A 15,000-nucleotide genomic window follows, 5' to 3' on the forward strand; every position below is an offset into this window, starting at 1 on the left:
TAGATAGATATATATACACACATATGAAACTGCATTCTCGTAACTATACAGCCTGCAAAATGGGGTTTCACCTTTCCAAGTCTGTACTTGTCCTCTGATATCTATAAATGCTGTAGAGTATGTGGAGCGTGGTACTGGGAGGCGCTGTGTGTACGTGGCGTATGCGGTGCTGTGGTCGGGGTTCATTGTAGTATAAAATAGAAACACTTCAATTAAGAAATTTGCACCGATCTGGCTAGATACCGATCCGTATGCCTGAATGGTTCAGAATTTCTTGATGCATTATTAATGGCCACACCAGTTTACAAATTATTATTGGCACATTTTTGAAAATTTTCACCTGAACACCGGACACCAACGACCGTGACGTTAGCAGGAGACCTTTGCAACAAAGAAGTTTTGCAGTTTCGTAGATGCGTCTCATTTCCTTCACATCGACCATCGATCACCAACATGGGCCTTGCAGTTTCTCTGTACCTTGAGGAGGTGTAGACGGATGTGGCGAAGCCGCAGCGCAGTTCTCTGCAGACAACATTTGCATCATTGAGGTTCCAAATTTTATCCTGCACTCTATGCCAGGTGCCATTATCATAAACTTCCAATCGGCCATCGCAGCGGCCTCCTCCATCGCTCAGTCTCAGAGACCACTTTTCAGCTACGATATCGAAGGAGTTAGATAAAAACAGTTTTTATCAATCGACAGTATTCAACATATTTTTTTTTCAGATTTTACATCGGAGTTTGTTTTATACACAAATTTCCCCACGTGTGACTTAGCTTGCTAGCAACATCCGTAAAGTTTGTCCGTCCATTTGAGCTACAAAAATGCTTTCTGCACTTCATCTCCGGAACTGGAAATATGCAGTATTCTGTTTTAACTTTGGACACATTGATAACTACTGAATGTGTTATGTATTCTGATCCCCCCTCAAAGCTACTTTGTTGGCACTGATCTGTTTCATAAATCTCTTTAGTTTGTTCCCGAACATTAAATACAAGCATCCCAGGAGCGCTTTTCTGCTTCTCTTTACGAGACGTGAGGGGGAGGAACTCGCACACACAAAACATAATAGGACTGTTTTTCTTTCCCTGTTGGAGTGAAGCAGACCAAGCTGGGAATTCATCGAGGTGTACAAAATGTTAAGAGCCTTATGTCGTGTGGAGAGAGATAGACTTTTCCTGAAGGTCAAAGCGGCGATTACATACAGGATTAACCTTACGGCGAATCGAGGAAAGAAAAGGGAAGATATCAGAGCTGAGCTTTTCTTACACAGAGAGTCGAGTAGTGTGCACGGAACGGCCTGCTACTACTGCAGATAGAGGGAGATACAGTAGGGAAATTGATGATAGAAAAATAATGAATGATTGTGCAGTCGGGAAGGATTGGACTGATAGTACAGTAGGTTAATGTGGTCGGCAAAACATGATGCGCTGAAGGAATAGTGTTTTGCTGTGATATTGTATGTTCTAAGTAACAATGCCAGACTCTGCTCGTCCAGAGCGAATTGTAATCGGGTCCTTTATTTCTTAATGTCCTTTGTCAGCTCATTAATAAAATCTATATCCCAGGTAGTCTCTGCATAGATAATATATTCCTATATTTGTGTAATTTTACATTGTGCCAAAAACTACTAAACTAATAAATATATTGTCTTATACACAATTAGACTCCAACTTCAAATATCATTCACTCTATTCTGAAGCACTGTCTATTTCCAATAAATCTAAAATGGATTCATGGCCTGTGTTTGTAAAATTGAGCTGTACCAATCGTCTTAATCTTAAACAGACGTGATCACAACTAAAAAACAAAATCGTTAAATTATTTAAAACATCACCTTTGTGAAATTTTCTACGACCAATTAGTAGTTTCTTTCTGTCCGACATTCATTGTGACTCACCAGAGCAGATGAGACCAGCGTCATTCCAATGTGAACAGTTAACCTGACCCCAGGCTGAGACTGGACAATCAGTTAATCGGGTCTCGTTCCCCAGACAACGGTAGTCATCCTTCCACAATAGTCCTTTTCCTTCGCTAAAGGTAGCACCTCTAGGAGTTGCATTTACTGCTCCGCACTGTAGATGTTCACAAACCACGGCAGCATCTTCCAGGCTAAAGTATTCATCACAAAGTGTCCCCCACTGGCCTCCGTGCAGGACTTCCACACGGCCAGAGCATCTGCTCTTCCCATTAACCAAGCGTGGTCCATTCTTCCCTGTTTTAGTAATAATTGAAGGCAGTTAATTGCTCTCAATAAAAACAGATTAAATAATAAAATTGAGAAACTCGTTGATTTTTCAGCTTCCCCACATGGCTACCTGATAACGGTGTCTCTGCAGGAAAATTCATCGAAATGGAACGCACTAAAGGTGCTTACTATGCAGATACGTTCTTCACCTCGTTGAAACAGAAGATTTTGTCTCCAATACATTATGAGATCCTATCATAAACATGAGAAAATCTATGGATGCTGGAAATCTAAGAAATACACGCAAAATGCTGGAGAAACCCAGCAGGCCAGGCAGCGTCAATGGAAAAGAGTACAGACCACGTTTCGTGCACACTTCGGGCGGCGTCCCTTCATTGGGACTGGGAAAAAAAGATGACGATTTAGCGTAAGAAAGTGCGGGAAGGATAAACCACAATGTGATAGCAGCAATCAGTAGGGGGAAGCGGTGAAGTAAAGAGCTGGAAATTTGACTGCATACAAATCTGATTACAGAGGACAGAAGCAATGGAAGAAAGCAAAGCGGGAGGATCAGCTGAGAGAGCTGACAGGCAGGCAGGAGCATAAAGTGTGAGATCTTATTGGAAATGGCGAATGGTGAAGTGGAGGGCAGGACATTACCGGAAATTCGAAAAATGTAATGTTCATGCCATCGTGTTAGGTTGGGGCTACCCAGACAGAACATGAGGGAATGCTCCTCCAACCAGAGTGTGGCTTCATTGCGGCAGCAGGAAGAGGCTCATGGCAGAATGGGAATGGGAAGCAGAATTGAAATGGCTGGCCACTGGGAGACCCCACTTTTTTTTTTGAAAAACGGAGTGTTCCTTCTCGCTGAAAAGGTCTCCTGATCTACGCCGGGTCTTACTGATAAACAGCAGGACGCATCGGAAGCGCTGAATACAGTAGATGAAACCAGCATACTCACAGGTGAAGTGGCGCCTCACCGTGACTGACTGTTTGGGATCCTGAATGAGGTGTGGTAGATGTAGGGACAGGTGCTGCACATCTTCCGCTTACAAGGATAATTGCCAGGAGGGAGATCAGTGGGGAGGGAACAAAGGGAAAGGGAATCTTTCAAGCCAGGCTGCCATATGGAACCTTATCAATGTCCTTGCTGAAATCCAATGTACAACCTCACCTAACCTTATTTCCACTTTCTGTTAAATGTTTTTTTTAAAACCTTACAAGTTCAGTTAAACACAATTCACAACACCATTCTGCCTTCTTATCAGATTCTGTTGATAACTAAATGGTAGATAATAGACAATAGACAACAGACAGTAGGTGCAGGATTAGGGCATTCGGCACTTCGAGCCAGCGCCGCCATTCACTATCATTATGGCTGATCATCCACAATCAACACCCCTTTCCTGCCTTCTCCTCATATCCTTGACTCCGCTTCCTTTCATAGCTCTATCTAACTCCTTCTTGAAAGCATCCAGAGAATAGGCCTCCACTGCCTTTTGAGGCAGAGCATACCACAGATACAAAACTCACTGAGTGAAAATAATTTCCCTCAACTTCATTCTGAATGCCCTACCACCTTATTCTTAAACTGTAGCCTCTGGCTCTGTACTTCCCCCATATCGGGAACATGTTTCCTGCCTCTTGCGTGTCCAATCACTTAATAATCTTATATGTTACAATTAGATACCCTCCCATCCTTCTAAATTCCAGTGTATACAAGCCCAGTCGCCCCAGAGTCTCAACATATAACAGTCCCGACATCCCGGGAATTAACCTCGTGAACCTATGTTTCCCTCGCACATTAGCAGGAATATCCTTCCTCAAATTTGGAGACTAATACTGCACACAACACTCCAGAAGGACCTCTTTGTTCCTATACTCAATTCACCTTGTTCTGAAGGCCAACATGCCATTAGCTGTCCTCACTGCCTGCTGTACCTGCATGCCTACTTCCGTTCCTGATGAACGAGGACACCTAGATATCGTTGTACTTCCCCTTTTCCAAACTTGACACCATTCAGATAGTAATCTCCCTTCCTGGTCTTGACACTAAAGTGGATAACCTCACATTTATCCACATTAAACTGCATCTGCTAAGCATCTGCACACTCACCCAACCTGACCAAGTCAATCTGCATTATCATAACATCCACCTCACATTTCCACTGCCACCCAGCTTTGTGTCATCTGCAAATTTGCTAATGTTACTTTTAATCCCTTCATCTAAATCATTAATGTATATTATAAATAGCTGCTGTCCCTGAACCAAGCATTGCGGTATCCCACTAGTCATTGCATGCCATTCTGAAAGGGACCCGTTAATGCCTACAATTTGTTTCCTATCTGCCGACCAATTTTCTACCCATGTCAGTATCCAACCCCCAATATCATGTGCTCTAATTTGGCCCTCTAATCTCCCATGTGGGACCTTATCAAAGGCCCTCTGAAAGTCCAGGTACATTATGTCCATTTGCTCTCCCTCGTCCATTTTCATAGATATATCCTCAAAAACTTCCAGAAGATTAGTCAAGCATGATTTCCCCATCGTAAGCCCATGTTGACTCGGACCGATCCTGTTACTGCTATCCAAATGTACCGCTATTCCATCTTTTATAATTGACTCAAGCATCTTCCCCACCACTGATGTCAGGATAACAGGTCCATAATTCCCTGTTTTCTCTCTCAATCCTATCTTAAAAAGTGGGATAGCTTTAGCTAAACTGCAATCCAAAGGAACAGATACTGAATCTATAGAAAATTGGAAAATTATTACCAATACGTCCACGATTCTCGAGCCACCTCTTGAAGTACCCTGGGATGCAGGCAATCCGGCCGTGGGGATTTAACAGCCTTTAGTCCATGAGTCTACCCAACACAATTTTCTGCCTAATGTGAATTCCCTTCAATTCCTCTGTTACCCTAGGTTATCTAGCCAATGCAACATCTGGGTGATTATTTGTGTCTTCCCTTGTGAAGACAGTTCCAAAGTACACGTTCAATTTGCCTGGCATTTCCTTTTTCCCCATAATGAATTCACCCGTTTCTGTCTTCGAGGGCCCAACTTTGATCTTAACTATTTGTTTTTCCTCTTCACATACATAAAGAAGTTTTGACAATCCTGCTTTTTATTCTTGATAGCTTACCTTCGTTCCTCATGTTGTCTCCCCGTATTGCGATTTTAGTTATCATCTGTTACTCTTTAAAAGTTTCCCAATCCCCTGGCTTCCAATTCATCTTTGTTATTTTATACTTCCTTTCCTTTATTTTAATATCGTACTTGATTTTCCTTGTCAGCCACGGTTGCCCCTCATTCCCCTAATAATCTTTCTTCCTCTTCAGAATGAATTGATCCTACACCTTCTGTATTGTTTCCAGAAATACCTGCCATTGTTGCCCCACTGTCATCCCTGCTAGGGTATCTTTCCAGTCAACTTTGGCCAGCTGTTCCTACATGGCTCCACAGTACCCTTTGTTCAACTGTAATACATTCACTTCCGATTTTCCCTTCTCCTTCTCAAATGTAGAATAAAACTCATCATATTATGGTCACTACCTCGAGTTCCCTTATCAAATCCGATTTAGTACAGAACAATAAATCCAGAATTGCCTTCTCCCTGGTAGGTTCCAGTACAAGCTGCTCTAGAATCCTTCTCGGAGGCACTCCACAAACTCCCTTCCATTGGCACCAATACCAACCCGATTTCCCCGTCTACCTGCATGCTGAAATCCCCCATTAACAATCGCAGCACTACCTTTGCGACATGCGAATTTTAACTCTTGTTTCAACTTGCACCCTACATCCAGGCTACAGATTGATATTAAACTCCTATGATGGTCTTTTTGCCCTGACAATTTCTCAATTCTGTCCATACTGACTCTACATCTCTGTTTTACCCTTCGCAAGGGACTGAATTTCATTCCATACTCACAGAGCAGCCCCAACCTCTTTGCCCACATGTCTGTCCTTTCGATTGGACGCCCACCCCTGCATTTTTTCCCAGTCCTGGTCCTCTTGCAGCCATGTCTCTGTTATTCCTACAAAATCATACTTGCCAAGTTCCAACTGAGCCTCAAGCTCATCCACATTTTTTCTTACACATCCTGTATTCACGTAGAATACTTTTAATCCATGACTCCCCTCAACTTTCACTTCGTGTCCTATTGCACTTTGCCATACTCTGTGATCCCTTCCTGAGCTTTTTGCTCGTTAATTCTGTTGTCTTTCTGTACTTTTCTTATTCTGTCTTTCCCTTTATCTTCATCCTTATATTTCCAGTTCGTCTCCCACACCCTCCCACCCCCCACGGCCCCACTACTTAGTTTAAACACACCAGAGTAGCAGTGGCAAACCTGCCTGCCAGAATGCTGCTCCCTAGCCTGCAGATTCTGGCCATTAAAGTATCTTCTCCAAGTCTGAACTTCTCCACCTCTAGCTCTGAGGCTTAATGGCCTGTTCTATGAAAATAATTCCCAGATTTAAAGGCTTATTGTATGAAGAGTTTTTGATGGTTCTGGGCCTGTGCTCACTCTAATTCTGAAGAATAAGGGTTGACCCAAATGAAACCGATATTGAACATTCTCGATAGAGTCGATGTAGAGAGGTGTGGTAGTCTAAGACCAGAAGTCAATGCGTTAGCATAGAGGGTTGTCCTTTTAGAACGAAGATGAAAGAGAATTTATTTAGCTAGAGAGCGGGCTTCGTTGCTTCATCTTGCTGTGCAGTTCAACTCTTAGGGTATAATTAAGTTAGAGCTTGACAGATTCTTCACGAGTCAGAGCATGAAGGGATATGGGGAGAAAGCAGGGGTTTAGCTTAGGGCTAAAAATGAAAATTGATCAGACATGATCAAATGGGAAAGCAGATTCGATGGACTGAATGGCCTATTTCTGTTCCTTTATCTACTAGTGTCGACTTATATTTTCGCAAAGACGTTATTAATATTCCCCGGCCTGACCGTAATTTGCAGGGAATTCATAAGTCGTTTTGTGTTCCATTAATGACAATGTTGTTGGCTTCTCATTTTTTGAATCTATGCATGATCAATGCGGACATGTGTTCTGCTCGGTTCTACAGCGGGAAACTCCGATGGTAATGGTACACAGGGTTTCGACCTAATAGAATTCCTCACTAATGCAGTAGATTGATGCTTGGAAATGACGCGACCCAAACAAGGTCTTCAACTTTTGACACTTTTCTGAATAACCTATCTTTCTCGGTTCTTTTTCCAAGAAAGGTGTAACGTCTTCAATATTGTCCAAGCATCTAGATATTAACTATTATTTTTACTCGATTGTCGCAGTAGTGATGAAAGGCAACGGTTTGGTTGTTAAATGGCTTTTTCTCAAAAGAGTAACGCAAGTTTCTTGAGGAACTCTGCCGTCCAGCCAGCATCTATTGAAAAAGAGTAAACATGCGACGTTCCCGGTCCTGAACCAACGTGTATTTTTGTGCGCATTCGCTTGATTCACTGAATCCGCGGGTGATATCTTCTTTGGACTTTCGCGTTTAATCTGTTTCATATCTGTTGTCAACATTTTGTGAGAGTTTAGAATATTTAGTTTTATTTGAACTATTTTATTGTTTTCTTTCATTCTAATTTGAATTCAATAGTCGTGAGTTAATGTTAAATCAATACAAGACAGTTAGGCCTCACTTGGAGTATTGTGTTCAGTTCAGGTCACATAATTGAACATAGCACGTAGAAGGCCTATAGCACAATCCAGCCTCTTCTCCTCACTAAGCTGTGCCGAGCATGTCCTTACTTTAAAAATTGTCCACAGTAACCATCGCCCTTTATTTTTCTAATCTCCATATACCTATCCAGGAGTCTCTTAAAAGACCCTATTGTATCCGCCTCCACCAATGTCGCCGTCAGCCCAATTCATGCTCTCACCACTTTCTACGTAAAATACTGAGAACTGACATCTCTGTACCAACCTCAAAGCACCTCAACACCGTCCCCTCTCGTGTTAGCCATTTCAGCCCCGGGAAAAAGCCTCTGACTATCCACACGAACAATGCCTCTCATTTTATACACGCTATATTTTGCAGAGAGTATGTGGCTGCAATAGAGTGAGTGCAGAGGAGATTTGCAAGGATGCTGCCTTGATTGAAGGACATGTCTTATGAGAATAGGTTGAATGAACTTACCGGTTTCTCATTGGAGCGACCGAGGACCTGACAGAGGTGTATAAGACGATGAAAGGCATTGATCGTGTGGATAGCCAGGCTTTTTCTCCCAGGGCTGAAATGGGTAGTACGAAGTGGCATAGATTTAAGGTGTTTGGAAGTGGTCCTAGAGGATATCAGAGGGAGTATTTTCACACAGAGCGCGCCGGATGAAGTGGAATGCATTATTTGCGATGGTGGTAGAAGGGGATACAAATAAAGTCTTTTAAGAGATTCTCAGATGGATCCATAGAGGTCAGAAAAACAGAGGGCTATGCGTTAAGAGCACTCTAGGCAGATTCTAGAATCGGTATACATGGTCGGTATAACATTGCGGGTCGAAGGGTATTCAATTGCTGTAGATTTTTATGTTTATCTGCTGTTACGATATGGCTTCTGATTTCACTTGAATGATGTTTTCTGAAAATATGGCCATTTGCTTCCCGTTCAATTTCAGAGTGCTGCCTGAACAACCTATTTGTCGTACTGGGGTGTTGTATCAGGACCCAAATGCAGGACGCAGACACTGCAGTTCTAGGAACAGGGCAGGACGTGGGAATCGGAAGAAGGAGCCTGGGGTGGGCTCCGAGCCCGAGACAGGACAAGGACCTAGAAACTGCGTCTTGCCTCGGGCTCGGACACACAAACCCAGGCGAAGACGTGACAATGCTTGGCTAGAGACCTGGGGTCTTGAGGCTTGGCTTGAGGATTGAGGCTGGGTTCAAGGCTTGGCTTGAGCTTGGAGGCAGACTAGGACTGTACATAAACATAGAGACAGAACTTCCCCTTCGACAAGCCAGGACCCATCTTTAACAAGGCAATAACATGAGACTGGAGAGGACATAGACATAGAGCCGGGACTTCTCCTTCGACAAGCCTGGACTGAACTTTCACTCCACACAAATGCGAGGCATGACCGTCCGTCGGGTAACGGCAGAACGGCCTGACTTATCAAACGGAGGTGAGGACAAAGCAAGACAGATTTCCCCCGCAGGGCAACAGCAGAGTGGCCTGACTTATCCCAAAGGGCGAGGACAGGAAGACATAAACACCGAAGTACGACAGACAGTTCCATCTCTGCATCGGGTCTGCTCCGAGTAGCAGTTACGGCCAGCAACCTTGGCTAGGTACGGAAATAACCGGATCGCTACCTAGCTAGGATTGGCCCAGCTACCCCGGGAAACGGCCGAATCCATACAGCAATGACAGCACGGTCTACTGACAGCAAGACTCCAAGAAGCAAGGGATCTCCATCGCAGCCTAAAGATGGCAAGTGGCCATACCAGTCTTTCGCCAGCCATTTGCTCCATATGAATCTTGCCAGGGATGCTTGACAAGACGACTCCCTAACTACACACAATCCGAGGACCACTTATATTCCCAGCCAATGAGATGAGCAACCGGTGTTTAAGGTTTAGTCCAACCAAAACAAGGGACAGCCAGAGCACCTGGAGCCCGGAGCCCGCGGACCCAGGACTGGACCACGACACTACTTCCTTACAAACCTATAAAATAACAACATACTTTTTACTACTTAACTTCATGTATTTTATTTACATTCCTTTCTAAACGTTATACCGCCTGTAGTATGTTCTACAGTCTCGTTCTTCCATAAGATCCGCTGGTCAATTTCCCTCTTCCGTGGTCCAATATTCCTTTTGTGCGTAGTAACATAACTAAGTAAACCGTGAATAATGCCCAAGTACGTTCTTAATATGCTAACTCATTGCTCAATGCCACCGTAATTTACCAAACTATTAGTCAAGTTTTGATAGGAGATTCTTTTCTTCATCGCTTCTAAAGTTTCTAATTACAGGTATTCTAAATTTCCTCCTTCAGAACCCTACATTGAACTCAGTCGTTATGTTGCTTTCTGGTAAATCTTCAATTATCTCCCCCCCCCCACTGTATTGTCGGTCAATTTTACATCAAAGTAATATCGAATGATACTGCACCAATGCAATTTATGAAACATTATTTGGACGAGCTATTGATAAGTGAACTCTGTCTTCAAAATACAATCAGGGTTTAATATTGATTTGTTTTTTTCTGAAACTCGACACTCAACAGAACAGGTCAGACTGACATCATTCTTGTTGTTGCAATGATGATGAGTCCTTAAATAATATGGACAGTCGCATAGGCTCGACTCATTACCTTGACATGCAAGGATTTTGTTCCATACAGGGTCTTCTCCCTCTCCAAAATAAGATCCCCTCAGCACAGAAACCAAATATTTCCTGCTCAGGGACCTGTTCCTGTGTGTGTCAAATCACATAAATGTATCTGTCTCTGTTGTTTTACACAGGCTGATAGTGCAATATGCACAACTTTGTCTGTGTAAAGCCATTATCTCCCGGCCCTTTTAGCCGGCTGAATTCGACTATCGGCATGCAATCTATTTGTAGAATACTCATCCTTGGAGAAATACTGTGACATAATGCCCTGTACTGCAATGTTATTACGCTCAATACCGTAAGCTGTCAGTCATCTTTAGTCAATATCATCGAATCTTGTCGAAAGTTTATTTTAATTAAAGCTGTCTAGTTCTGGGAGCCTGTAACTGATTATTCCCAACCCTTATTTGCATTCTTTTCAGTTTAAGAACAGTTGTCCCATGTTCATATTTTCATATCAAAGCAATATCGAACGATACTGTATTGGGACAATTAATTCCTGAAGAGGAAGAATTATTGGTAACTGATTTCCGCCTTCAAATTGCAAGCAAAGCTTAATATTGATTAGTTCAGTAACCGGTTACTCACCAGAACATTTCAGACTGACATCCTTCTTGTGGTTGCAACGATCATTCCTTGAAGAATATGGGCAGTCGCAGAGGCTCGATTCATTACCTTTACATTCAAGGACACTGCTCCACACGGACCCGGTTCCCTCTCCAAAATAAGCTCCCCCCATCACAGAAACAGCGACTCCGCATTGAAGGTGATTGCACAACACGTTGGCATTATTCATATTCCAGTGCAGGTCTCACACCGTTCCCCAGGATTCACCAAACTGCAACTCTAGTCTTCCCGAACATTCGTCATTTCCGGATACCAATCTTGCAGTTCTGTGACCTGATAAAGATGTGAACAGAAAACATGGGAAAGAAAATTATAACAATGTACAGTCAAATCATATTAAGTTCAGCATATATCAAGGTCCGAAATCGTTGGGTTACTATCTGTTCTCCGAGGGATATCCCGGCTTTCCACCAACAGAATGCACCGTATTTATTCATTTCTGGTGAATTAATTTTTACTGAACATTTAGCACATCCATGTCGGTAGTTAATTTTATGTGCAAACAAAACAGCCGGTAATAATAATGGATCAGAAATATTCTAAAGTCAGAAACAAACCATCTTTAGATCGCCAGGTGCATACTCTATGTTCGTTATTTGGTCCACGTAATCCAAATTCCATAAATAGAGCGTTTTCCCTGTTTCCATATAACCATGTAACAACTACAGCACGGAAACAGAACATTTCGGCCCTTCTAGTGCGTGCCGAACGCTTACTCTCACCTAGTCCCACTGACCCGCACTCAGCCCATAAACATCCATTCATTTCCTGTCCATATACATATCCAGTTTTACTCTAAATCACAATACCGAACCTGCCTCTACCACTACCGCTTCTACTGGAAGCTGGTTGATCGTAACTACCACTTTCAGTAAAGAAATTCCACCTAGTGTTACCCCTAAACTTTTGCCCCCAAATCTCAACTCTTGTCCTCTTGTTTGAATCTCCCCTACTCTCATTTGAAAAAGCCTATCCACGTCAACTCTGTCCATTCAACACACAATTTTAAATATTCTATCAAGTCCCCCCTCAAACTTCTACGCTTCAAAAAATAAAGGCTTAACTTGTTCAACCTTTCCCTGTAACATAGGTGCTGAAACCAAAATAACGTTCTAGTAAATCTTCTCTGTACTCTCTCTATTTTGTTGACATCTTTCCTGTAATTCGGTGACCAGAACTGTACACAATACTCCAAATTCGGCCTTACCAATGTCTTCTATAATATTAACATAACATCAAAACTCCTATACTCAATGCTCTGATTTATAAAGGCCAGCATACTTAAAGCTTTCTCCATCACCCTGTCCACATGGCTGCCACTTTCAGGGAACTAGGCACCATTATTCCTAGATCACTCTGTTCTACTGCATTCTTCAATGTCCTACCATTTACCATGTATTTGCGACTTTTGTGTGTGTGTGTGTGTGTGTGTGTCATATTGGTTGTCATGGGCGATTATTGTCTCCTTTCTTTTGGTAGGGGTGTGGGAGGGAGAACTGTTTCCGAGCTGTATCAGACTACTAATCAACAGCTGGAAATTCTGGAACCGGGAACATTTTGGCAGCATGAGCATCATCTGTCAGGGAAGAGAAATTCTCGGCATTAAGAGAAAGAACATTAAAAACTGAAAACATGAAGGACAAAATAATTCAAAAGACCGGAGAGGGAACATTTACCGAGTTACTTGTATAGAAAGTGTTTGGCTGGCGATATGACAGGACTGATTCGGTGACATATTGCGCTATTAATGAATTGTTGCAAATGCTGGATGCAGGAACATATAAAAATAAATTATAGTGGAACGGAGCGTGACAATCATGATCTGTGCGGAAAGGAATTTCTCGACGTTTCTGGTCCGGATCTGTGCAGTCCTGACGACATCATTTTCTCTCACACCACAAATGTTACTCGACTCTTTCGAATAGTTGAGCTGCATATGCACTTCTTGATAGTACTTAATTAGCATCACAGTAGAGGTACGATAACAGAAAATGCAATTCCAACATGACGGGAATAACCCCGACATAAATTGGATTTAGTTCGACATCACAGGGGAAGAATGGTCCGCCCCGCTTATTTGCTATCGGAGTCATCCCGGACGACATCAAAATGGCGGGACCACAGATACAAAAACCTAATACTTACCTTCGCAAATGACGCCGACATCGTATGAATGTGAGTAACCATCGTCAATCCATTCATCGATTATACACTCATGCAGAGTGGCCTCTCTCCCGCTGCACTTGACTTCGGAATTTAAAACGGATCCGGATCCTTGCCCAAAGTGAGCACTGCCCAGGGTTCTCTCCGCGGCGCCGCAGTCCAGCTCCCGACACGCCACAGACGAGGCTTGCTCGTTCCAATTAGTTGTCCACCAAGAATTCAATACAGTCCACCAGTTTCCCTTGTAGAGAATTTCTACTCGCCCGGCGCATCGACTGCCACCATTCACCAATCTTAACTTTGAGCTTTCTGAAAAATAACAGAAAATAAAGTATCATAAGGCAGCGACGAGTTAAGACTCCTCAAACATTAAAATTATTAATGAACAACGTGATGATCAACAGGTTGATGAGGCTGTGGCAAACCTGGAATACGCTGCTTAATATAACGAAAGTAATCAAAGGGCTAGATAACGTCTGGAGAACAGAGAGTCAGCCGGTCATTCTACGGGAAGAAATGGGTGTCTCCGAGGAAAACAAAATGATCTGCTTCAATGTTCCCTCTAACTTATGTTATAGTTTGCGAACCTAGCATGCTCTAATCAGAGAGGTTTTAAACACCTTTAAACCTGTACACCATTTAAAATATTTAAATGTAAATAAAAAAAAAAAAACAGCTCCGCGGCAACAAATTCTAAGTACAGAACTCATAGGGAACATTGACTCCTTTTTACTCCTCGGAGAGCTGCTGATGAACTGTTCTTTCCGTGCCTCCACTGTAGTTAGTCCTCATCAATCGGGTAATCGAACTCAAACATTAATGAAGGTGTCGAAATTTCATGGAGAAAGAGTCGAATTGAGCATCCACGTGTCGTCAGCTCAGTACTAAATGAATGGACTGAAAAAATGGGAGTTTTTTTTTCAGGAATTAATAAATTCAGCGGAAGCTCTTTCTCCGCTGACTCCCCTGTGTGAAGTTTCTTGCTTGTCGTCATTCACACTCCGTAACAATTAGTTTCAACAACCCAGACCATCACGTAGTGAAAATTAAGCGAGGTTACCTGACTGTTCGGTCTGACAATCCACTGGACGGCCTGAAATGAGAAATGTACAATTAGATTTCTCTTTGTAGGTACAGGTGTGGTACGTTTATGGATTATAAAGTCATGGTATGCGGGACGTGAAATTAATAAGTGATCAATGGTAAAAACACCCGCACCTCCCAACTTCCCCCCACCCCCACTTCCGCCTCCCCCCCCCCCCCCACGCTAGGTCCCGCCCTCCGAGCTCTTTGTTCCACTGCATTGTTTGACTTTGTGGCTCTGAAGCCGCCGCTGTGATTCTCACAATAACTTTTAATTCAAAAGCAAAACAACATGATATTTTCCATTTGGCAGACTCATTCATGCAATCACACCACTCACTGCTGCTCATGTATTTCCAGATATTAGAAATGGCGAGTTGTTATCACTTCCACTAAAATTGCGAACACTCTCATGGCTTAACTTTGCCTTCTGCGCAAAAGGCAACTTCGATGCTGACGAATGGGGTTACTCTGCCAAAATTAAAGCTGTTCTCCACTCTCTCCATTTAGGGACGGCAAAGTTCATTTGTCCCTTCTTATTCCTTTCCGGATATTGTAAGAATGATATTCTAATGTTTATAAATGC

At 42.8% G+C, this 15,000-nt stretch overlaps 1 protein-coding gene across 1 annotated transcript; it reads right to left on the reverse strand.

Moving 5' to 3' along the window:
* Positions 1-302: 302 nt before the first annotated feature.
* Positions 303-2,442, reverse strand: LOC132397199 (deleted in malignant brain tumors 1 protein-like). The gene is made up of 3 exons (XM_059975668.1): positions 2,320-2,442; positions 1,902-2,216; positions 303-655 (listed from the first exon to the last, which is right to left on the reverse strand). The coding sequence occupies exons 1-3, from the start codon at positions 2,348-2,350 to the stop codon at positions 303-305; spliced, it is 699 nt and encodes a 232-aa protein (XP_059831651.1). The 5' UTR covers positions 2,351-2,442.
* Between the last annotated feature and the right edge of the window lie 12,558 nt (positions 2,443-15,000).

The sequence above is a fragment of the Hypanus sabinus genome, chromosome 1 (genome assembly GCF_030144855.1).
Source record: "Hypanus sabinus isolate sHypSab1 chromosome 1, sHypSab1.hap1, whole genome shotgun sequence".
Taxonomy (NCBI): domain Eukaryota; kingdom Metazoa; phylum Chordata; class Chondrichthyes; order Myliobatiformes; family Dasyatidae; genus Hypanus; species Hypanus sabinus.